This window comes from Colobus angolensis, unplaced genomic scaffold, assembly GCF_000951035.1.
Source record: "Colobus angolensis palliatus isolate OR3802 unplaced genomic scaffold, Cang.pa_1.0 Scaffold47, whole genome shotgun sequence".
In the NCBI taxonomy this organism is placed as follows: domain Eukaryota; kingdom Metazoa; phylum Chordata; class Mammalia; order Primates; family Cercopithecidae; genus Colobus; species Colobus angolensis.
In genome coordinates, this window is record NW_012118154.1 from 2,423,144 (window position 1) to 2,448,992 (window position 25,849).

The 25,849-nt window shown below is 50.0% G+C and overlaps 1 protein-coding gene across 1 annotated transcript in view; it reads right to left on the bottom strand.

The window, feature by feature from the left end:
- Positions 1–25,849, bottom strand: part of PITPNM3 (PITPNM family member 3) — a 97,195-nt gene that overhangs the window by 42,318 nt on the left and 29,028 nt on the right. The window contains exon 6 of the mRNA XM_011958627.1: positions 11,084–11,131. Within this exon, the coding sequence (XP_011814017.1) occupies positions 11,084–11,131 (48 nt within the window). The remainder of the gene's footprint in view (positions 1–11,083; positions 11,132–25,849) is intronic.

A 25,849-nucleotide genomic window follows, 5' to 3' on the forward strand; every position in this document is an offset into this window, starting at 1 on the left:
TTGAGGTCAGGAGTTCGAGACCAGCCTGGCCAACATGATGAAACCCCATCTCTACTAAAAATACAAAGAGTAGTCAGGCATGGTGGCAGGTGCCTGTAATCTCAGCTACTTGGGAAGCTGAGGTAGGACGATCACTTGAACCCAGCAGGTGGAGGTTGCAGTAAGCAGAGATCCCACTATTGCACTCCAGCCTGGGCAACAAGAGCAAAACCCCAACTCGAAAAAATAAAATAATAAAATAAAATAAAAATAAAGCCTTCCAAGGACTTAAAAAAAAAAAAAAAGAACTCAATACCACTTGCCTATTCCTACCCTATTGGTTATTGCCCAAACTTGTGTCAGGGCTGAAAACACCAAGACTAATCAGACACAGCACCTGCCTTCAAATAGCATTCAAGCCCCTGGGATCACATGACCAAGAGTAGGTCATGTGACCAAGGTCAGGTCATATGACAAAGACCTAGGGCATGTGTTTCAGATCAGTCACATGACCAAAGGCTACAAACAGCCTGAGTCAGGGTACTGGGGCTGCCACCGTTACCTCTCAACCTCTAAGGCTGCACAAACCAGAGATCTCAGTTCAAAATGAGAGGGGGACATCCCTGCCCTGCCCCTGCAGCTCAGGCTCTGCCGAGGGTATGTCTGATGGGCAGGAAAGCTATAGAAAGGGGCTCAGGAGGTTGAGAGACCCAGCCTGGAGAAGAGCAGGTTCAGAGGGATACAGTGGCTGCCTGCAAATCTATGCTGAGCATGTGTGGGTCAAGGGAGCAGAGAGCAGAGCCAGGATGAATAAGGGTTGAGGTGGTTTCTGGAGAGTCATTCCAAGTTTTAGCACAACCTAGGAAATGTTTACAACAGTTCAAGAGTGACCTGTGCTGACCTGCAGACAGGCTGTTCTTGACTGAGGTTAGACAAGCAAGTTATTTAAGTGGCCACGTAGCAGGGTGCTGGGGAGGGAAGTTTCATCCAGTGTGATGGGGAGCTGGAGGCTGAGGTCCCTCCGTGACTCCTTAACCCTTTCAGGGTCAGAATCTAATCACGTCCGCCTGGATTCATCTGACTAACGAGGCTAAGGTGACGGGTTCAAACCTTCAATGGCCCAGTGAGCCTTTCACAGAGACACTACCCCAGACCAGGGCCTGGTCCTTGTGAGGGTCTATGCCCCAAACCCTGCCCCTTGAGAACATGTTGTTAGATACCCCAAGTGAACGCGGGGTTAGTTCAGAGGATCAGTTCTCATGGGGGAATCCCAATTCAGATCAGAGGTGCCATCTTGAATCGGGCCCAGTGAAATTTCCAGGTATCAACCGTGAGAAAACTCTGCTACCACGACCCAGGGATGCTAGAGGGACATGACATCCCAAACCCTGGTATTCCCCTACAGACTCCTCTGCAACAAACACAGCCCTCGCAAGATTGGTCCTGAGTTTCTAGGCCTCACCCGGTGTCTCAGGCAATCTTCACATTCATCCTGTGAGGTCAGGAGTACTCTCCCCATCTTAAAGATGAGAAAACCAAGGACTGGAAAGGTGAAGTGATTTCTCTCAGGATGTAAGTGGAGGGCTGGGGACTTGAACCCAGTTCACCAGGTCAGGGCTCTTCATCGTCCTGAAGGAGGGGAGCAAGAAAGGGATGGTCTCTTTGCTCTTACTAATGCCTTCACGCCACAGCCCTGCCTCCTCAGGGAGACTCTTGGCAGGGAAGAAAGAGTGGGGAGAGGTTACTATGGGGAGCGGGGACTTCTTAGGTTGTTAGGCCTGACGCCCTAATGATCCCCCTGTCAAGGCCACCCTGGCCCTGCCAGGAACAGCACAAACACAAAGGAATGCAGTGGCACGCTCCAGCCCACGCGCACCTGCAGTAACCCCCGCCGAGTGTGTGCAGCATCCAGCACAGGGCCTGGGAATCGCTCTCACACATAGGAAAAAGGTGCTCAACCTTAGAACCCCAAACTAGAGGAAAGCTCATTGCAATTACCCTAAGACAACTTGTTTTTCCCCCTACCTGTCAGATTGGCAGTTGTGACACCCTATGGGCCAGGGTGTGGAAAAACATCTCTTCATTCATTGCTGGTGAGAGGAAAACAGCCTCCGTGAAAGGCCATCCGGCAACATCATTCAAAATGCAAAATGCCTCTGACCCAGCAATTCCAAGCCCACGTGCAAAAGGATATCTGTACAATGCTAACCATTGCCACAGTGCTTTTACAATAGCAAAAGATAGGAAGCACTTATATGTCCACCAGTAGGGGACAGATTAAATAAATTGTACCACAGTGAAACGGCATACGCCCATTGCAAAAAACAACTCACCTCTAAGTGTACCGAGCTAAGGAGACAATCTTGATCTAGTATCAACATCTGAGAAAAGCAAGGTGCACGATGCAAGGAACTGTGTGCTCCCTTCTGTGTGAGGATATAGATATAAAAAAATACATAAATGCATATTTATGGATAGACTCACATATGCAGAGATTATCTCTGAAATGGAATCTAAGAAATCGGTTATAATCTTTTCTTCTAGGGAGAATTGTGTGCGCTGGAAGACAGGAGAGGGAGGCATTTTATACCGTGGACATGTGCTACCTACTCAAAAGATAGATTAAAAATAAGAATTTTTTTAAAGTGCATGTAGCAGGGTGGGTTTTTTTTAGATACCAATTTATATTTTCTCCCAGCTCTGGCTCCTTTGCCTCTGGGAAGGTTTGTGGCAGAGCTTCCTGGCTTTTGTTTCCAAAAGCTCTTTTGTTCCCAAGAGGAAAGGATTTGAGGAGACAGAAAATGCTTCAGGGTGAAAAGAGATCCTCACGCCCTGGCCCTGAGTGGAGGAGACAGTCCTCTGCAGGGGTCCCTTGGCAACTCCAGGAAGAAGGAGAACCACATAAGAAGACCTGACCATCCCATGCTCTAGGGAGCCTGAATCCTAGGCCAGGAGCTGCAAGCCCAGGACAAAAGGGATCATCACTAGGCTGGGTTCCGGGGTCCTCGTCCTCACTGTTGTGGATGGAGGACTCCTTGTACATGTGTGCATGCTGCAGGCACTCTTCCCCAACCAGAGTGCTGGGAAGACCCCTGGAGTTTTGGGGCAATGGCAGGAGAAGGAAGAAAGAGAAACCCCTGGACACATAGAGGAGGAAGAGTCCTTCACCGGCACAGCTGCGTGGGTATGCACAGTCCAAATCAAAGTGACTTACAGAAAAACGAAAGAAAGGGGGATGCTTCCACATGGAAGTAAGTAGACTGTGCGGTGAGGTCTCCCTTTGCCCCTCCAGAGCCACAGTGCCCCATCTCTGCCCGACTCAGCCCGAGGCCAAGGCCCCCTTGCTACTGGTTGGGTGTAGCCGATGGAAAGCACCAGTAGGAGAACTGGGACAAGGGAGCCCCCTCCATGCCGGGTCATCGGGTCATCGTGTCATCGTAAGGTGATCTCTGCTGGAGGCTGCTGCTCATGCAGGAGCCTCTCTGGGCTCTTCTCCTTCAGGGGTGGGAACAGCCCCAGGGTACTGCTGATGCCTTCTTGGTTTCCTTGAAGCCTCACTCACCTGTGAATAAAGTCTCTCTGCTAAGCCCTCCTCCACCTGTGGTTTGTGTGAGCCTTCTGTTTCCCGCTAGAACCCTGACTGCATCACGGGCTGGATCCTAAGTGCTCTACGCAAATCCCATCACCTCCTCCCACACCACCCCTCTCCAGGCTTCCCATATCCTGACCAAGCCCCTGCCTTCTGCTCCGCTCTCCCACACTCACCCCTCCCTCTCTGAACTCAGCCAGTTTTCGCACATCCCCTTTCCCTCTCACTGCAGGTCCCTGCAAATGTTCCCCGGGCCTGGCCTCTTCTCTACACTGCCCCGTGCCCAGATACTTCCCACAGGAAATTCAGTGTCCCTTCCTTCCGGAGGACTTCCACTCTTCCTGTCCTCTCCGCAAAAGCACCGCGGTCCTCTCTTTCCTGGGGTTAATCCTCATGCTTTTCATTTTATGACTATTTGATTATTATCTTCCCCTCCTCCATCTCCCAGATGATGAGCTCCTTAAGGGCTGGGACTGGGTTTGATTTTGCTTTATTTTATCCCCGAAGACTATCACGATGCTGGCATACAAAGGTGCTCATTAAATATTTTTTAAACAAATGGGTGAATGAACTAATCATTTGTTCTCATTTTGCACCCCTATAAGTGTCGGAAGCTGCACGTGCCCCAGCAAAACCCAGATGCTACGTAGATAGACTTGCATATACGCACAGAGACGCACACTCATCCTCATGAAAGTGAATGCACCAATGCGCTGGCATAGAGGCTAATGCACATCCTCATGAAAGTGAATGCACCAATGCATTGGCAGAGGCTAATGCACACATACAAGTGCAAGGGCACACACACACACACACACAATGAGAAGGAACCATGCCAAGCAGAGACATACACACACATGCACGAAAAGTGCTCCCAAGGCGGACGTCTGCCACCCTGAGCTCATTAAAGCTGGCTAAATATAGCCTGTCTGCAGCTGTGCTCAGCAAGCTGCCCACACAGGCCAGGAAAAGACACCGGTTACCAGGCAGAGGAGTGGAGAGGCCAGTCGTGGGCAAGGGGCTTCACGCATCCTTGTCTGTGGTGGGGGGGTCTTCCTGGGGAGGCCAGGGGCTGAGGGTATCTGGGAAGGGAAGCCCTTTGGTGGCTGGTCAGGGTATTCAGAGCTGTTCCTCTGGTCACTGACCCTAGGCAGCAGGGTGTGACGTCAAACCACATGCCCACGATGGGGAGAGGTGAGCTGAGCCATCTACATCTCTCTGTGTCTGAGCTGAGGACCCAAGCTCAGTCCAGGACCAGGGGCTAGAGTTAGGACCCAGCTGGGGATACACTGGGGCTCAGCTGGTGGCCAGGAGAGAGGCTCAGCAGAGGACGAAGATAAAGGGTCAGACTGGGGCTAGGGTTGGGACTCAGTGACCATTGCCAGTTCCTTTTCTGGGGATGAGAGGAAGGTTGGGACTCAGTGACCATTGCCAGAACCTTTTCTGGGGACGAGAGGAAGGTTGGGACTCGGTGACCATTGCCAGGTCTTTTTCTGCGGATGAGAGGAAGGTTGGGACTCGGTGACCATTGTCAGGTCTTTTTCTGCGCATAAGAGGAAGGTTGGGACTCGGTGACCATTGTCAGGCCTTTTTCTGGCGACGAGAGGAAGTTCACAGCCCCAGAGAGCATCTGCTCTAATGTGTGGACGTGGCTGTGGGAAGACCCTCTCTGCATGTGGGACAGCTGCCTGCTGTCCCCACCCCTGCAGCTAACGCCAGGCACTGGCCCTGGAAAAGCCATGAGGCGACAGCATGGCTTTGGGTCCCATGTGTCAGGTGGCTGTTGTCATCCACACAGGCCGGGTCCAACTTCGAGGGCCACAGTGGACGGGTCTTCCTGCTGTAGAATATGCCCCCCAACCCATCCTGCGTCGGGGTGAGACAGAGGGAGCCTCCTCTCCACTCGCACTTTTCCCACCCTGTGCACTGCAGAGCCCTGCACCTCGTAGAGCTGCTGAGACTGGAAGGGAGAGGCATGGAGAGGGTGAGGCAGCTGCAGGTCTCCTGGGAGAATGTCATGCCTCCTCCCACCAGACGTTCCTGGATGGGGGTGTGGACAGAGGAAGGGGAGTTACTGCCCCTTTGAGACAACAGCCCTACCCTCTGCCTCTTCTATGGTGGTGGCATATTGCAGCAGGAGGGGTGGGCTGGGCTTGCTGGATTCAGCATGAGCGACCCCGGCTGCCATGAATGGGGCCACAAGGCCAGAGGCCAACAGTAAAGGATACAGGGGGACCCTGGTCCTTCCCACCATTTGTTACAGAGGAACTGCCTCTGTCTCCTCTACAGAGATGGATGGGATGCTCAGGCTTCCCAATTAGCCCACAAGAAAACTGTGCTTAGAGAGTCCATGCTCCTCCCAGAGTCGGGGTGGAAGGGAAGGGGGAGAGCTGACAGGAAGGGGAGAAAATGGGCAGGTAAGGTCGTATGGGGGCAAGATTCACGCTTCATCGGAGAGGAGCCATGGGAGGGGAAGCAGGGGCTGTGAGGACCAGGCTTTCCTCCTCCAAAGGTCTCTCTGACACTCTGAAGGGAGGACCAGAGTGGGTGAGATGGGAAGCAGGGAGGCAGGGAGGTAAGGAGGCAGGGAGGTCAGTGCACAGGAGGATACAATGGTCCAGGAGAGAGAAGACAGGGCCTCAACTAGAGAAGGGATGGGAACAGAGCGGAGTGGGTGGGTCTCATAGCACTGCTGGCGGTTGAATGACACTAGGAGAGGCTGATTTGACAGTGGATGGTGACAGAGAGAGAAAAGTCTAGGTTTCTGGCTTGGATTCATGGAGGATGGTGCCATTCACACTGGATGGAAGCACAGAAGGAGTGAGGTTCGATGGAAACACATAAGATCTCTGAGTCCCTCCAGCCAGCACCATGGCAGGTGTGGTGGAAGCACTCTGGAAATGGTCACTGTGCTAACTAATGGAGCAGCACGAACAAGGCGGAAGCAGAAAGAGGCACAGACAGAGGAAGCCAGGGGACAGAGAAGCGGCAACAGAAGATGCTGAGAACGTCAGACCCAGGAGGGACTCCATGTACAGACAGACAGGCCCCAGGCAGGAGCTGAGACTGCACAGCAACTCGGCAGAAGGTCACTCAGGTCTCCTCCCCCAAGTCCAAGGCCCTCTCTCTTCTCTGCGTCACCACTGAGCCCCCACACACAATGGTTCCCTTGGCTTCCTCTAGTTTGGTTTCAAATAGCAGGCTCGCGCCAGTGACAGCAGGCTGCCAGGCCGCCTGTCAACTGCACAATGAAGGCTGGGGCTGCCTGGCAGCCACAAAGGAGAAAGTGTCCAGGACATCCCTCCCTCCATAGCCACTGCAGACAAGCCCTTGCAACCTTATACCTGCACATGCCCTGAGAGGCCCATGGCGGCCTCCCTGCCCACGCTGGCAACGCAAGAGGCCCCATGCTCTCTGGCCGGCTCATATCCTCCTCTCTGAGGACTCCAACGCTTGGGGAAACACTGCTGTGACAATGGCAGCTGAGGCAGCCGCAGGACCAGCAGAGCGCCAGCAAGACTGAGTCCCACTTGATAAGATTCATCATCACATGGGCACCAGGCGTTCCAGCTTCCAAGGCACATCCATCCAGTAACAAGTGAGAACCGTCAGTACTTTCTATCCACCCTGCGTGGATCCTAGTATCTCACAGATACCATCTCTGGTGCCCTCAGCAACTCTAAGAAGTAGATGGTATGGCCATCTTTTCTTTTCTTTATTCATTTTTATTTTATTTTATTTTATTTTTGAGACGGAGTCTCACTCTGTTGCCAGGCTGGAGTGCAGTGGCACAATCTTGGCTCACTGCAACTTCCACCTCCTGGATGCAAGCAATTCTCCTGCCTCAGCCTCCCAAGTAGCTGGGATTATAGGCACACGCCACCATGCCCGTGTAATTTTTTGTATTTTAGTAGAGATTGGGCTTCACCATGTTGCCCAGGCTGGTCTTGAACTCCTGAGCTCAGGCAATCTGCCCGCCTTGGTCTCCCGAAGTGTTGGGATTACAGGCATGAGCCACTGCGCCCAGCATGACAGTATGGTCATCTTTCCACAACTGAGTAAACTGAGGCTCAGAGACATCAAGTAACTTGTCCAAAATGTCACAGCTACTAAACGAGAGAAGCTGAGTGTCAAACCCAGGCCTTACCACCCTGCAACCCCAGATACCATCACACCAGTCCCAGGATGTTCTGACTTCTGGTGCCAGGGCAACTTTCACCACCTCGCAACTTGTTTTTAGTGAGTTTTCAAAAACCCAGTGGAACTACTAAATAAGATAATTTGCATGCAAGTATGTTTTATGTGGAAAAGCACCATTATAAATGCAAGCCATTGCGATTCTTCTTTTTTTAATTCAGGTCACAGATTTTTCTTCTGCCAATTTTGCATTAAAAATAAACAAACACATTACCATCGATCATCACCATCATTTCATAAAAGAAAAAGCATTTTAATGCCAAAACTAGGCAGGACGTAATTGTAGAATTCTGTGAAAAGGAGTCCTCTCAATTGAATATGCTCAACGCGATGGAAAAACACAGTACAGTATTATTGTTTTTCTCACTGCTGAAAATCTTAGGCTCATTTAGGCATCCCCAACCTAGACGACCTCCAAGGTATCATTTCAGCTCCAGAATGCATCTGCACATACGCTGTCATTCTTTGCTAAATAAGAACACTTTTTTTTTTTTTTTGAGATGGAGTGTTGCTCTGTCACCCAGGCTGGAATTCAATGGCACGATCTTGACTCACTGCAACCTCCGCCTCCCGGGTTCAAGCGATTCTCCTGCCTCAGCTTCCCCAGTAGCTGGGATTTCGGGCATGTACCATCACACCCAGCTAACTTTTGTATTTTTAGTAGAGACGGGGTTTCACTATATTGGTTAGGCAGGTCTCGATCTCCCGACCTCAGGTGATCCACCCACCTCAGTCTCCCAAAGTGCTGGGATTACAGGTATGAGCCACCCCGCCTGGCCCGAGAAGAACATTCTGAAGGAGCAGAATTTGATGACAGCCTTCAGCAATAGAATTCTAACTATTTAAACACACATTTTTCTTCAGTCAGGTCCAGAGGTCACTAAACATCTCGCCAATTCAATTGTGTCTGTGGAAAACAGAGCTGTGGTTTGGCACCCCAGAGACAAGCCCCGCGTCGGGGCGGCTGCTTTTGCTTCGTGGCTGCCGCTGTCTCCTCCCGCCAGGTGCTCGGAACGGGAGATGATGGGTTCTTTTCCTCTCCTGCATTCCTGGGGAACGTGGTGACACCACTGTGTTCATCATGCTTGTGATTTTATAATGTTTTGGCATCTCAGGGGCCTTGCTGGCCAGGAAGAGACTGCCCCTCCCAGGGCTGGCTAATTCCTAGAGGTAATAACCACTCCCTTTGAGGGCGCCTTTCATAGGCAAACGGACCAGTCCCAAACCCATATCCCCAACCACCTTCTCTGTGTAACTCCCACCCACCAAACCAATACTTCCCTGGCCCTAAATCAACCGAGGGCCAGCTACCAGACAACGGGACACCAGCCCTAGAGCCCAGAGCCCAGAGCCCAGAGCCCAGAGCCCTCGACATGCAAATCAGCCAGCCCTAGGTAGTTCTCCTGCTCTGCCCTGTCTTTCCAGCAGAAAACCCAACAAGGGCTCTGTGCCTTGCAACTTTGGGAGGCCCAGTCCAGTCTGCCCACCACCTCCCCGGGCTCAGGCCTGCAGCCACTCTGCAAGCTCTTCCATACCTCAGCTGCTGTTCTAAGGTGGAGGCGCCTATGACATCAGCCTTTCTACAGCCTGGAACCCAGCCTTCAGTGGGCTTCCTGGCCCTTCTGTCTCCTGACCAAACCCAGTGCTTCCCCCATGGCCTTGCGCGGCGTGGCATGGCCCCATCTCTCAAAACCTGTGCTGAACATCATCTTTCTCACCTCTATACATTAAAGACCCGCAGGTACATTTTAACACAGTCCCCTTGTGCTGAGCTCAGTTCCTTACACCCCTACAAGGGCTCGGGAAAGAGAACTGCCATCTCTCTGTCCTGTCCTTTCCATGGCCTGATGCCCTTATGGCCTGGGCTTTGGGGTGCCCCTGACAAAGATATTCACACCTACCAGCCCCTGAAGGGCTTTGTCTATGAAATTGCCATTGATTGTTCGAAGTAGAAAAAGATTCTCCAGGTAAGGTGCAATGGCTCATGTCTGTAATCCCAGCACTTTGGGAGGCTGAGGCAGGCACATCACCTGAGGTCAGGAGTTCAAGACCAGCCTGGCCAACATGGCGAAACCCCGTCTCTACTAAAAATACAAAAATTAGCTGGCCGTGGTGGCAGGCGCCTGTAATCCCAGCTACTCAAGAGGCTGAGGCGGGACAATCGCTCGAACCTGGGAGGCAGAGGTTGTGGTGAGCCGAGATCATGCCACTGCACTCCAGCCTAGGCAACAGAGCAAGACCCTGTCTCAAAAACAAGAAGAGAAAGTTTCTCTGGCAGGGGATGCCTGTGTACCCACTCAAGGCTGGGTTCCAGGCCATAGGAAGGCTGGTGTCATAGGCGCCTCCACCTCAGGAGAGCAACTGAAGGATGGAAGAGTTTGCAGAGCGGCCGCAGGCCTGAGCCCGAGGAAGTGGTGGGCAGAGTGGACTGAGCTCCCCCAAAGCTGCAACTACAGATCAAAGGAGCAGGAGAGAGAAGTCAGGAAAGTTCTGAGTCCAACGCCACCCCAAACACACGTGGACTCTTCTCCTGACTCAGCCGCATGTGGAAGTCAATACTGCCAACGGCAGAGACATTTGGCTCAGACACTGGCCACTGAGTCCTCCCAGAATGTCCAAGGAAGACGTCCTGAGGTCACTATGTCAGCAAATGGCCACATCTCGACCAAGTCTTTCCTGGGTCCAATGCTGCGCTCGTCTCTCTGGGAAAGCACAGGGGGAGGGAAACCTGGAGACGCCTGTATAACACAGAGGACAGGGACTCAGCCACAGGGCCACGGGCTCTGCAGAGAGGTGGCCTCTTCACGGAGCAATACTGAGGATCATCGCCCCGGGCACATTCAGGAATGAGGTGTCTCTGAACCTCACTCAGTCACGTCAGTCACCATGACACCGTCCGTGGTTCCTGGAAGTTGTGTCACCCAAAGGTGATGGACACAGGGGCCATGTTCCCCATTCCCATCCTCCTCTCTCTGTCCTCATGCCATGATCTCATCTGCTCTGCTGAGCTCATGCTCCCAACCCACCAGCCTCCCACCCCTCGCGCTGGGCCTGTGGATTCCCCAGAGAGGGAGACATGAGCTGGCCTGAGCGGCCCAGCGATAGGAACTCAGGAACCCGAGGGGCTCCGTTCACGAGTTAGAGAGTGGCCCAAACTCAGGCTGAGAGGCCTCAGGCCCTCCGGTCCTGCCTGCAGGCAAGATGGCAGGGATCCTGCCACCCTACCAGGCTCTGAATGGATGAGAGGGGACCCAGGCTCCACGAGCTTAGACCCATCCAAGGGGAAGAAATGACCCCATGGGGTCAGGCTTGACTCACGCTGCTTCTCCTGGAGGATGCTGGATGTGCACGGCGCGGTCCCTTCTCCTGCAGAAAAAGAAAAGAAACGGGAGCAGATCCTTGTCACTGTTGCCAGGCACTGTGGTTCCCAGGGAGGCTGCTTGGAGCTGCCTCTGGCCCTCACTTGAGAGCTTGGGATGGGCAGCGGTATCCCCCACCACTTTATGCCCTGCTCTGCCATGCCCTGACCTAGCCCTTGGCCCTTCATGCCACACCTGATGCTATTTCTGGGGAGAGCACAGCCTGGCTCCTCTGCCTCCTCTGGCCTTTCCACCTCTGTCTTGCCCTCCAGCCCCTCCCCTCCTCCCTCCTCTACAAAGCAGCAGCTTCCCAGGAGCCGCCTGCCTCTCTATACTGACTCTCCTCCGAGGGTCCACACTGAACTCCACGCCCACAAACCACGGCCAGGGCTCTGCCTCTGGCCCAGGCCTCTCTCCTTAGCTCTAGATCTGCGTATCCCACTGCCCCCCAGATGTCTTCTGTGGCCACTCCCAAACGCTGCACACTGCCCATGACCCCTTCCCTAGAAGCCTGCGGCCCCTCCCAAAATGTGTCTGCGGCTTCCTCTAGGGCCCCAGTTCTCCGAGGAAGGGTTCCAAGGCACAAAGTGAAGTCACCTCCCGGTCTCCCCAAGGGACTCGAGAATCCTTCCCCATGCAAAGCTACCTCATTTCCTCCCCCGCAGAACTGAAGGGCAACTCCAGTCTAAGAACCTACTCCATCTCCGCAGCCCACACTCCAGGGCCTGGTGGATGACTCCTCTCCTGACCCCGTGCCTGCCTCTCACATGAAACTTCTCCAGGTGTGCCCATCGGAATCCATCACCCTGTTTCTGCAGCCCTCTGCCTGCCAGGGCCGCCTTCATAGCCCATGTCCCCTGAATCCTGGGATCATGGCCCCCGGGGCCCTCTCAAAAGCAGGCAGGGGTAAACAGTGGGAAGAGCGTCCAGCTGGAATCTGGAGGCTGACTCTGTTTTGGGCTCCCTCTGGCCTACTGTGTCTCATAGGGTCCAGCACTTTCCCTCTCTGGGTTCACTCCTACAAGAGAGCAGGGATCCAGTGCTCGCTAAGTATCTCCAAGTCCTGAATGCCCTTGAGTGACACTGAATTATGACTGGATACCTGGATTCAAATGCCAGTTCTTCACTCACGAACCACGCACCCTTGGGCAAGTTACGCAACCTGTATCTGCCTCAGTCTTCCAATCTATAAAATGGGGATAGTACTGGTACTTGCCTCGGAGGGTTACTGTGGATATTAAATGATTAATATACGTAAAGCCTGCGGGGCACGGTGGTTCATGCCTGTAATCCCAACACTTTGGGAGACGGAGGTGGGCAGATCACCTAGAGGTCAGGGGTTTGAGACCAGCCCGGCAACATGGTGGAACCCTGTCTCTACTAAAATACAAAAATTAGCGAGGCGTGGTGGCACATGTCTATAATCCCGAAGGTACTTGGGAGGCTGAGGCAGGAGAATCGCTTGAACTCAGGAGGTGGAGGTTGCAGGGAGCCGAAATCATGCCCCTGCACTCCAGCCTGGGTGACAGAATGAGACTCCGTTTCCAAAAAAGAAGACAAATAAAATATATATATATATATATATGTAAAGCCTTCAGAACACAGTCAGGCACATAACAGGTGTTCAATAAGTGAGGATGATTCTGATTCTTGGTTTTTTACTTGTTTGCCTCTAACAATTGATTCAAGACCTTGTCCCTTTTGTCTTCATCATGATCCCAGGTGGAGCCAGATAGAGAGAATCAGTGGTTAATGCTAGATGCCAGCTCACAGCACTCCCCAGACCCAGGGGCCGTGATGAAACCTAGACCCAAGAAGGGCCCAGATAGAGAACAGAGACCTGGAGGCCATCACAGAGCAGTCCCCACACAGCACAACAGGATGGGCACAGACTGTTTCCCAGGTGCAAGAGCAGCACGGATGTGGACGGGAACAAGGAATGACCCAGTGTCCGATACGCAGGTCAGGGAGCGAAGGCCCGCACCATGTCTGAGCGCCAGCTAAGGCCCATCACACTTTGGTGCCCCTAAAGAAAGTCAACTTTGAGCACCCAGCAGAACTGGGGCCTAGCAGAGAAATGGAGACATGCATTCGAAAAAACACTGTCTATGGGCCGAGCCCCATACGAGGGGCCGAGGGGCCGTGGGGGATGCAGAGATGAGGAAGTCAGGGTGAGGAAGGAGCAAGGACGCCTCCGTGCAGGGCAGCACATCGCTGACTGCAGCGACAGGCAAGGCCGGCGGAGACAGAGGGCGAGGGGAAGATTCCTTCTGACTGAGGACCCCAAGGAAGCCCGTGCCAGAGCAGAGACTTCAGTTTTGACAGTAGAGGAAAGGGCATGGCACTCCAAGCCAGCCAGCAAGATCACGTTTATGGAATGCCAAGTTCAAGGCAAAGCGGGGGTGTGAGAGAGCACGGCCCTGGGAAGGAAGACCATTCACAGATAAGAAAACCAAGGCCTGAAGAGGTGAAGGGGCTTGCAGACTCTTCCAAATCCAAACCTCCTGCTTTTTCTATCACATTCCACCTAAAAGCAGCTGTGGAATAAGGAAGGCCCCATGCAAAAAGGAAATGCAGGGTCCCTTTTTCAAACAGAAAAAAAAAAATGTTGCTAAAGGTACTAAAATATAACATTTTTCCTTTTCCCTGAGGATGCTCTTAACCTGTTACGGTGTTTTCTTCCTTTCTCTCTTTCTTTCTCTCTCTCTCTCCTTTTTTTTTTTTTGATGCAGTCTCTCTCTGCCATCAGGCTGGAGTGCAATGGCGCCATCTCGGCTCACTGCAACCTCCGCCTCCTGGATTCAAGCGATTCTCCTGCCTCAGCCTCCTGAGTAGCTGGGACAACAGGCACCCACCACCACGCCCAGCTAATTTTTGTATTTTTAGTAGAGACGGGGTTTCACCATGTTGGCCAGGATGGTCTCAGTCTCTTGACCTGGTGATCTGCCCACTCCAGCCTCCCAAAGGGCTGGGATTACAGGCGTGAGCCACTGTGCCCAGCCGGTGTTTTCTATTTGCTACTGTATTTCCTCATGCCCAGGGATACTTGAGGGATGAGTGCAGGCCCTCCCAGGCCCGAGGGCCCCTGCTCCTTAGCTTGGCATACACACACAGGCCCCACCAGCACCCAGGATCCCCCTCCTGCCAGCTACTGGGCCAACAAACCATGCTGTGAGTGACAGTTGGAAAGCTGAGCCAAGCATGTGCCCCTCCCACAGGCCTGCTGGCCCCATCCAGGGTAGACAAGAGTCTTGCAACCTCCACGCTGAAATGCACTAGGTGAGAGGTTTATTCCCCTCTGAATCACCCTTGGAATGCTCTAGGGCACTGCCAGCCCAGGGTGGGGATAGCTGCCTCGCCCCAAGACATGGTGGGGTATGAGCACCTAACCTCAGCCCTGCCTACACCCAGGCTCTGGCATGCAGGGAGGCCAGCGGCTGTTCATGGGCAGGGGTAGGGAGAAGAAAGCTGGGTGGGGGTGGGGCTGAGAAGCCAGAGGTCAGGAGAGTAGGAGGCCAAGATCCCAGCAGGCTTCAAGGCAGCAGGAGGCAGAACCATGTGAGAAATGCCCACCAAGTGCCCCCGCACGTATGCACTGTCCCATCAGACTTCACTTACAAAACACAAACTTGGCCGGGCACGGTGGTTCACGACCGTAATTCTAGCACTTTGGGAGGCCAAGGTGGGTGGATCACCTGAGGTCAGGAGTTCGATACCAGCCTAGCCAACGTGGTGAAACCCCGTCTCTATTAAAAATACAAAAATTAGCTGAGTGTGGTGGCACACGCCTGTAATCTCAGCTACTTGGGAGGCTGAGGCAGGAGAATCACTTGAACCCAGGAGGCAGAGGTAGCAGTGAGCCGAGATAGTGCCACTGCACTCCAGCCTGGGCAACAGAGCGAGACTCCGTTTCAAACAAACAACCAACTTGAAGATAACACTATTCAGACTTCAGAACAGCAAACCCAATACCTGCAGCCCTCTGGAGCGCTGGCCCTGACCCCTGACTATAACACAGACGCTTCTGGCATTTCTCGGGCATCTACTATGTGTCAGGCCCTGGAGGAGGGGAGGACTCCAGCGCAGGGAGGGGCCAGGTCTGAGTCATCACCTCCACATTCTCACACCAGGCCCGGAGCTGGTACTCACAGAAACAGTTTATGAGTTCTCCAGACCATCCAGTACTTTCATTACCAGGTTGGAAATATGACTTAGCCTGGGCAGGATGTCCAGAGGTGGGGAGGTGGGCAAGCTGGGGAGGTGGGCAAGGATGAGAGTTGGGGTTGCTGGGGATGCGGAGGATGCAGCTGGGGTTGCTGGGAATGCAGAGTTCAGAGGCCGGAAGAAGCTCGAGGACCCAGGTGAGAAGAGGCCATGAGGTGAGTGTCCTCGAAACGCCAGTGCACAGGCTTCACGTGGGTAAGAAGAGGGAAAATGTCAGCAAGGAGGTCGGGGCCAAGCTCTGGGTCTCCTCAAAGCCCACCGTGAAGGCTGCACCTGGGCACGCAGGTGCTTTCTGGCTTGCCTAGTGCTTTCCCCCAACAAAATCGCTGAATTCCACACCTCTGCAATAAGGCTGCTGAGCCTCAGCAAGATAAAATCACTTCCCCAACGTTGGGATCTGGTCCCTTGGACACCCCAATACTGGCAAGGGCTCTTCCCATAATTTCACTGTGCCCTCTGTTGGTGGGGGGCTTCCTAGACCAGGGGCTTCCCAGGGCGGCTCAGGCAGCCTGGGTAGTGCTTCCTGGAGGAGGAAGGCGTGGGACGCAGGAAGGCTGCCACAGTCAGGGGCTGAGGGGTGGGGAGGTGGGGAGCAGAGAAGGGGACATTTACGAGGGGCGCAGAGAGGATGCGTCCGGAGGCTTGGGGACTGGCTGGTGTTTGCTTTGGGCTTCATCTCTCCTGCAGCGCAGCCTGAGCCAGGCATCCCAGGGTTCCCAGGACTGGTGAAGACACCAACGGGGTCAGGAACAAGCCTGCTGTTTGACGAGGTAGGTGTGGGGCCCGGACAGCAGGAAGCCGGCCTTGCCTACCCAGTCCAAGCCGGCTCCATCTTCCCTGGAAACCGCCAGCGAGGGAGGAGCCGGCTTGAACCTGGCTTCCTGATTTAGCAAGCTCCCAGGACGAGGGTGATTAACCAACTGTGCAGCTGGCTCAGCTGCCGCCTAAATGAGACCCCACTTAGCCTGGAGCTTTGCAGGGCTCATGGGCCCGACAGCTTTGCCTCTGCTGGAGCTTGTTTCCAGTGGAGGAGCTGCCAGAAACTCCCGCAGATAGGATGGGCTACGTGGAGAGGGCTAAGGACCGGGAAGGCCGGGATTTTGTCACGCACCCCAAGCTCTGGGCCCCAGGAAACTTGCCTGTCCTGAACTCACACAGCCCTGGAAGGCTGAGCCACATCATCTCTTCTGAGAAGATACTCCCAAGTCCCGCGAATGGTTTCCTGAGTACTTTTATATCTCTTCTTCCAATTCCCTTCCAGAAAATCGTGAGTTCCCCAAGAGCAAGAGAAGCAAAATGTGTGGCCAAGAACAGAAGCCATTTCGGTAAACTTCTGAAACAGGAGAGCCTTCCTGTGTCAAACTGGAGAGTTGGTGGCTGCGGGGAGAGTGGTTCAGACAGATGGGGCCTTGGAGAATAAAGAACTGGGAATTCTCCTTCTGATAAACCAGAAAGCGTCAGGGACAGCCCCTGTGGAGCAGAGACAGGAGCCACTAAAGCTGCAATTTGCCCTGGGCTCTCCCCTTACTCAGCACTGGGAGCCCTGGCCAGGCTCCGGGCCAGACTGGTGACTTTGCTCATGAAGGCTAGCTGAGGAGGGAAGACCTGCATGCTCCTCCCTGCTCAGGCCACTCCCAGCATGGAGCCTCCCGTGAGCTGCAGGTTGAGACTCACGCTCATTACCCCTCACTTGGCCCAGCATAAGCCCTTACACTCATTCCCTGGCCCCTCCTGTTTTCCTCCACATTGGCTTCTGGAATAATCTTTCTAAAAAGTGGCTCTTCGCTCCCCCTGCTTAAACCATTCAGTCAATCCACAGGGACACTCCCGAGAAGGCCCCCAACTCCTCAGGCTGGCATTCAAGGTCTTCATCTCCAGCTTTTCCACCCCTGCCTCTTCTCCAAGACCTCCCACCCCTTTTTACCATCCCCCAGCTCCACACCTCACCCCCAGCCCAATGCTTCACACCCCAACCTCAGTCAGGACAAACCCCCCTAAATCTCCCTGCTTCCCATACCTTTTATTCTACGTCTTTTCCATGTCTTTTATTTCATCAATATGTTATGTTACATCAATTGATTTTCACATAATAACTTTGCCTACCTGGGCTAAATTCCACTTAGTCCTTGACAGATCTTGTCATTTCACTGTTCTTTTATGCTTGGGGTTTTTATATCTCTTCCGGGACAATTTATACTAACAATCTATGAGCTGTCATTTAAGGAATGACAACCTCATAGCTTGTCCAACCTCAGTCAGGACAAATTCTCCAACTCTCCCTGCTTCCCTCACCTCCCTCTACACCTTTGTCCCTGCAGCTCCCTCTGTCCTCATTGGTCTGTCCCAACCCCAGCAAAGCCTCCTTAGCTCCTCATGCAGCAGCTCCAGTGCTACCTCCTCTTTGAGCCCTCTGTGCCTTGTTCCCCATCTTGTTAGAGCAATTAGCTCATTGGACTGTCACTGACCCACCCCCGTCTGGGAGCCGGTCAATTCTGAGTCTACTTCTGAGTCATCTGTGTGTCCCCTGCGGTGACCAGCACAGGATCTGACACAGAGTAAGTGTCCATTCCTGTGCAATGCATGCATAAGTGAGGGAAGGAACGTATGAGTGCACAATGAGCCCCTCACCGCTTGGGACTCAGACAGGGAGGAAAGGGACACACCCAGAAAAGCACAGCTGTCAGCAGAATGGTCCGTGCTACAGACAAGAGATCAACTCAGCTGTGCTGGGCATGAGCACAGTGGTCTGGGAGAGGCTGGAGTATCAAGGAGGCTTCCCAGAGGCAGTGCCTGGGATTGTGGGAGCTAGAGATGAAGTCAGGGGAAGAGCTGGGGCAAAGGCAGGAAGCTGAGGAGCTCCACGTGAGTTCAGGGATCTCTCTGCAAGCAGCCCCTAGGCCATTTGACTAGGATACAATAGGGGGTAGAAGAGGAGGGGAGGGATGGCCAGGAAGCCATGAATATCAGAATCAGAGATAACCTTGGAATTATTGGGTTCAGCAACAATTTGACAGCCCCTTTATGTCTCTCATGGTAGCTCTTCCAGGGCTGTTTGATTCCTGTAGTGATAGGAAACTTACTAACTCTGGAAATTTGTGATTGTTAGAAGGAAGGCTGGAACCACATTGTGGATGGCCTTCTGTGCCAGGCTGGGGGATCTATACTTCATACTGCAGGCAACAAAGACCTACTTGCCAATTTCGTGGCAGAATGATAGGACTGGATTTCTATTTTAGAAGCATCGTGGTAGGATTGGATAAAGATGGTAAACTGACTACGTGATCTAGTCTTTTTCTCCTCCTCCAGATCCCTAGAAAATGACATCAAGCATTTTTATGTGAATTAATCTTTAGTAGCACTGTAAAATAAGAAGTGTCCTTAGCAGACCAGAAACTGTGTGGCATCCGCAAAAGTTAAAAGGCAGAGAGATCTAAGGAAGGATGCAGGACTGGTTATATAATTTTCAGGGTCCAGTATAAAATGAAAATGTGGGTCCCTTTGTTCAACCTAATTAAAAATTTCAAGATGGCAACAGTAGAGTAGAAAATCAAGTGTGTGGAGCCCTGTGTGACTGCAAAGAACAAATGCCCATAAGGCTGGCCCAGGAGAAAGAAAACTCATAACCTCAAGCCTGCAAAGAAAGGTCTGTGGCTTGGCGGGGTGTGGTGGCTCACACCTGTAATCCCAGCACTTAGGCAGGCCAAGGTGGGTGGATCATGAAGTCAGGAGTTTGAGACCAGCCTGACCAACATAGTGAAACACTGTCTCTAATAAAAACGTAAAAAAAATTAGCCGTGGGAGGCAGGAGAATCACTTGAACCCAGGAGGCGGAGGTTGCAAGGAATTATCACACCACTGCACTCCAGCCTGGGCAACAGAGCGAGACTCCATCTCAAAAAAGAAAGATCTGTGGCCAGTGATGGAGGCAGCACAGAAGGAACAGCAGGCTCATGGGTGAAATATACAGAAGCAAAGAAACCTCTTGTGATCGATCATCTGGGCTTCCATAGTAGAGGAGCCAGGTGTCTTTGTCCTCCCCCAACCTCTGCTTATGCCAAGCAAAGCATCTGTCCCCAAGTGTGAGAAAGGATGAGTGTTTGAAGGACAGGACACCATGGAAAGCTGAAAATACCCAAGAGGAATAAAGCAGAAGCAACTGGTTCAACTCACACCAGCGACATTTTCTACCTTCCCCAATAATTCGATGACAGCAGGTTTCATTAAACACACATATTCCTATCACTCAGAGATGGGCTGACAGGGAACTGCAAACACAAATTGGCATATGCACAAATATTACTAAATACTAGATAAAAACCAACAACGTGGAAGGAAGATATCCAACTCAGTGACTGAAGGGAAGAGAGAATTGGACCTGTGGAGTCCTTAAACCCACTTAGTGTCACGGTCATTAGTGGCTCTCAAATTTTAGTATGCATCAGAATCACAGGACTAGTTAAAATGTGGATTCTGAGCCCTGCTCCTAGAATTTGGCTGATTCAGTAGGTCTAGGGGTCTAGAAGTGTGGCTCCCAAAGTCACATTTCTAACCAGTTGCCAAGAGATGTTAATGCTGTTAGTCCAGGGGCCACTCTTTGAGAAGCATGTATCTAGATACAAGGTCATAAACCAGAGTCAAGCGGTGAATGGTAGGAAGAAATAGCTCTCTGGAAAGCTAGAGGCAGAGAAATTGATCAGGGATACCCAGGCAGTGACTGCTTCCTTCCTGTCAACAAGAATGTGGCCTTGCTGACACTAAGTTTGTCTTAAGAACAAGAAGAACCTAGATTGTAAATCATTCCTTAAATAACAGCTCATAGATTGTTAGTATACATTATCCTGGAAGAGATATATAAACCCCAAGTGTAAAAGAATAGTGAGATAACAAGATTTCTCAAGGACTGAGTGGAATTTATCACAGGAATGCAAAGTTATTCAGGATGTGAAAATCAATCAATGTAACATACCACGTTGATAGACTAAAGGACAAAAACCACATAAACATCTCAATACATGTCTGCAAAAAAAAAAAAAAAAAAAAAATCCAGCAAAATCCAACACCCTTTTATGGTAAAAAAAATACATTCAACAAACTAGAAATAGGAGGGAACTTCATGAATATACTAAAACCACTGAATTGTACATTTTACAAAAAGGTGGGTTATATGGTATGGGATTTATATCTCAATTTTTAAAAAAGAATTTGGCAAGACCTGCTTCACTTGAATAGTGTTAATGGCAACTGTGTGCCTCCTGAGATCGTTCGAATCAAGATGTCTCCTGCTCTGTGTTATAATCTCACCTATGGTCTTTGGCTGACTAATCCAGTCTTTTTTTTTTTTTTTTTTTTTTTTTGGAGACGGAGTCTCGCTCTGTCACCCAGGCTGGAGTGCAGTGGCGCGATCTCGGCTCACTGCAAGCTCCGCCTCCCGGGTTTACGCCATTCTCCTGCCTCAGCCTCCCGAGTAGCTGGGACTACAGGCGCCCGCCATCTCGCCCGGCTCGTTTTTGTATTTTTTAGTAGAGACGGGGTTTCACCGTGTAGCTCAGGATGGTCTCGATCTCCTGACCTCGTGATCCACCCGTCTCGGCCTCCCAAAGTGCGGGATTATAGGCTTGAGCCACCGCGCCCGGCCGACTAATCCAGTCTTAAGTGTGCAGTTATTCCCACCCATCTCTAACCTACCAGAAAACTCCGAAATGTTCTCAAACAAGCAGAAGGAGACTTTTAAAAAGGTAGCATCAGCCCATGCTTCCATGAATTAAGATCAGATTGCTAATCAAAAGAATCAATCAGAGCACATGAAAATGAAAAGATGATTTTAAAAAATAAACAAACCAACCCCAGGCCTGGCACAGTGACATATGCCTGTAATCCTAGCACTTTGAGAGGCTGAGGCGGGAGGATCGCTTGAGCAGGACCAACCAGGACAACACAGCGAGAGCCTATCTCTACAAAAAATTAGGCAGGTGTGGTAGTGCAAGCCTGTGGTCCCAACTACTCGGGAGGCTGAGGCAGGAGAATGAGACCCAATCTCTAAAAATGAAACACAATACAGAAGAGCTGACCTGCAGAATGGAGACTGATGAAGAGAAAATGGGTGAGTTGTTGGTTAGAGCCAAGGCCTATTCTCAGAATGCACCAAGGACCAAGAAATATGAATAAGAAGAACAAGGTGACATGTGGTTAGAAAAGTCTCTGGAAGGATAAAACAGAGAAAGAAATACTTAAAGAAACAATGAAAAGAAGGCTTCACAGTAGGGAAAGGGTACAACCAGGTGCGACATGACCAACACACACCCCCACAACAAACACCTACTCAGAAACATGGCTTGAAATTTCAGAATATAAGGAATAAAGACTTAAAAACCTAAAGGCTGGGCATGGTGGCGAATGCCGGTAATCCCAGCACTTTGGGAGGCTGAGGTGGGCTGATCACTTGAGGCCAGGAGTTCGAGACCAGCCTGGGCAACATGATGAAACTCTGTCTCTATTAAAAAAGCAAGAAATAAAAAAATTTTAAAAACTTAAATCTTCAGGAAGAGTAAAAACCGTATTACTCACAAAGGAATGAGAATCAAATTTATCTCAGACTTCTCAGCAACATCACTACATTCAAGAAGGCCATGGAGGAATAGCTGCAGAGATAGTTGGGAACGTGATTATGGAGGCAGATAAGCTTGCATTCAAATGAGCAAGCAAAATAAAGACATGTTTAGCAATGCAAGGACCTAGAAAACTGCTATCCGCAGTTCCTACCTGAAAGAATTACTAGCAGAGACATGCTGGTGAAAAAAGAAAGTAAATCCAAGAGGAAGTCAGGGAATTGAGGAAGTAGCAGTGAGAGCTATATGCTATAAAGGGCGAATTTTACTGAATATAAATCATAGCTCAAAATACTTAACCCAAAAAGAATGAGAAGGAGGAGGAGGTGGGGGAGGAGTTGTCACTGCCAAAGCCGCCATGATGAGAAAACAAAACCCTCCCCAAAAGTAAAACAGCAAAACTTATCATTAAGTTGAAATAAGAATTGGCAACATGAAACCAGACAGGGGCCATGTGAGCTGGGGAGTTAGGAAGAGAAGGAAGAAGAAAGATACCAACGTCCTTCCCTGTTCAGGGATAGGATAGATAGAGCTAGTGACTTAATCCAAACTCTGGTAGAAAATGCCAGTTTTTATTTTTAATTTTTTTTTTTTTTCGAGACAGGGGCTCATTCTATCACCCAGGCTGTGTTGCAGTAGAGCAAGCATGGCTCACTGCAGCCTCAACCTCCTGGGTTCAAGCGACCCTCTCACCTCAGCCTCCAGAAGAGCTGGGAACACAGGCGCATGCCACCACCCCCAGCTAATTGTTCAATTTTTTTGCAGAGGCGGGGGTCACTTTCTTACCCAGGCTGGTCCCAAACTCCTGGGCTCAAGCGATCCTCCCACCTCGGCCTCCCAAAGTATTGGGATTACAGGCATGAGCCACTGCGCCTGGCCAAAAATAGCAGTTTTCAAATGTGTGTTGAAACTGTACATTTCTAGAACTGCAGAAAAAGGAGATATATAAGAAATTTGATTGTGTTAATAAAAAACAGGAAAAAGGGAAGAAGAAAACTGTATTGATAATAGCTTAAATTTTATAGAGAATTTGTAACCCAACATATACGGTGTAGGTAATGTATATATTTTTTAACTCATGAGGAACATTCACACACACACACACAAGACCATGGTTTAGACAAGAAAGAATTTCAAAAAGATATCACTTTAGGGTCACATGGTCTGATCATAGTGGAATAAAATTGTTAATTAACAAGAAAAAAATATATTTGTCAGGATTCTTGTACATGGCTCTCAACAGTTCTTTGTGTAAAGAGGAGAAACATGGAGGTTTTGAACTCTGTAGACATCATGGACAGTGAGAGGGCTACTTATCCTAACCCGGTGTAATGTGGCCAATATGGCTGGATGCAGCTTTTCTGGGGACTGAAGGTTATACAATTTTGGGGTCCCCTTTTAAGGAAAAGATTATCCCCCCCAAAAAGCTTACTTTTGTAAATTTTACCAAAAAAAGGTAATGGGTAAAAAAGCAAAAAAAAAAAAAAAAAGTAACCTTGCTAGGACCCTCTCTTGGAAGGGAACTGTGCGTGTGTCATTTTAAAAATAGGATTAAGAAGCTCTTATCTCTAGAATTAGAAAAGCACAAACCACATAAATCTGGAGGAAATAATGAAATAAAAGCAATGTTAATTTACAAAACTAGAGAAAACGGTAGACAATAGAACTGATTAATAAAAGTAAGAGCTATTTCTTTGAAAAGACCTTGGAAATAGGTAAGCCTTTGGCAAAACTTACTAAGAATGAGAGAGAGAGAGACAGAGAGAGAGAGAGAAGGATGGAGGGAAGGGGAAAATTACAAAGTACAAAGGAACAATGAGGGGAATGAGAAAGAAGTCATAACTTTCAGAAGCTAATTGCTTTAAACTTGATGAGGGGTATTTCTGGAATCCTAGGGCAAGGGTCATGCTTACTGGTGAAACACTGGAATGTTTCCATCACAGCACTTCAAGTCAGGAAGTACTGAGTCCAACCAGAAAGCCTGCGACCACTTCTGTCACTCTACATTGACCTGGAGATCCCATGCAATGCAGTTTAAAAGGAAAAATAAGAAAGGAGAGTAAATGCTGGCAAAAATATGACTGTTAAGATTTGTAAACAAGGCTGGGTGCAGCGGCTCACGCCTGTCATCTTAGCATTTTGGGAGGCCGAGGCAGGCAGATCACTTGAGGTCAGGAGTTCGAGACCAGCCTGGCCAACATGGTGAAACCCCATCTCTACTAAAAACACAAAAAGTAGCCGGGCATGGTGGCGGGCGCCTGTAATCCCAGCTATTCGCGAGGCTGAGGTAGGAGAATCACTTGAACCCAGGAGGCAGAGGTTGCAGTGAGCCAAGATCACACCACAGCACTCCAACCTGGGTGACAGAGCAAGACTCTGTCTCCAAAACAAAGAAAAAGAAAGAAAGAAAAGATTTCTAAATGATGTGATGCTCTAACTAGGAAAAACCCAAGAGAATCAACTGACAAACTATTAAAACCAACAAGAAATGTCAGCGAAGTAGCAGTATTTCAAATACATAGCAGACTAGTAATTTACATTCAGAATATATAGTAGGAAGATCTCCTAAAATCCAATAAAAAGGATAAACAATCCAATAGCATATGGGCAAAAATGGTGTTTAAGAAATTCAGAGAAAAGAAAATAGGATCTGTCAACACATTTATGAAAAGATGTTCAATCTCACTGGAAACCGGGTAAAGACAAAGCAAGACAAGAAAACATTTTCACCCAGCCGTTAGATAAAATGTTGAAGTTTAATAACATCAAATCTGGTAATGCATTGTGGGGAAATGGCTAACTTAATCCATGGTTGGTGTGCAAATATACATTTGCACCCTTTTTTGGAAAACCGTTTGACAGTACCTATTGCAATTTTGAATGCTTATACTTTAAACCCATAAAGCATTCTTACAATAATGAAACATTCCAATGCCTATCACTGCAGAATGGTTAAATAAATTATGGTACAACTATGGTAGAGAATACTATAGTATAGGTAAAGATAATGAAGTGAATCTATATATACTCATATGAAAAGCTCTCCAAGATCTTCTGTTAAACGTGAGGGAAGAGGTAAGTTGCAGCACTAATGTCCAATACCATCAACCTCTAGAGAGATACCCTCCACATTGACCAACTCTGCAAGGAGGTCTGTAATTGAAGGAATAACTAAAGGAGAGACTTTGGTTTTATTTGTTGCATTTGATTTTTTCCAGTAAGGATACATTTAAGAAATCAGATGGATATTTATCATGTTTGTAGAAGCATTATTCATGGTAGCTAAAACGTGGAAGCAACCTAAATGTCCATCATCAGATGAACAGATAAACAAAATGTGGTATATCCATACAAGGAAAAGTTACTCAGCCCCAAAATGGAATAAAGTACTGATTCATGTTGCAACATGAATGAACCTTGACAGCATTATGCTAAGTGAAATAGGCCAGACACCAAAGGACAAATACTGAATGATCCCACATATGTAGGGTACCTAGAGAAGTCAAATTCATGGAGACAGAAAGTAGAATGGTGTTTACCAAGGGCTGGGGAAAGGAGAATGGGGAGTTGGTCTTTGACCAGCACAGAGTTTCAGTTGCGGAGGATGACCAAGTTCTGGAGATGGTTGGTGGTGATGGTTGCAGGGCAATGTGAATGGTCTTAATGCCACTGACCTGTACACTTAAGAATTGCTAAAATGGGCCGGGGGTGGTGGCTCACGCCTGTAATCCCAGCACTTTGGGAGGCCGAGGCAGGTGGATCACTTGAGGTCAGGAATTCAAGATCAGCCTGGTCAACACGGCAAAACCCTGTCTCTACTAAAAATACAAAAATTAGCTGGGCATGGTGGTGCATGCCTGTAATCCCAGCTACTCAGGAGGCTGAGGCAGGAGAAT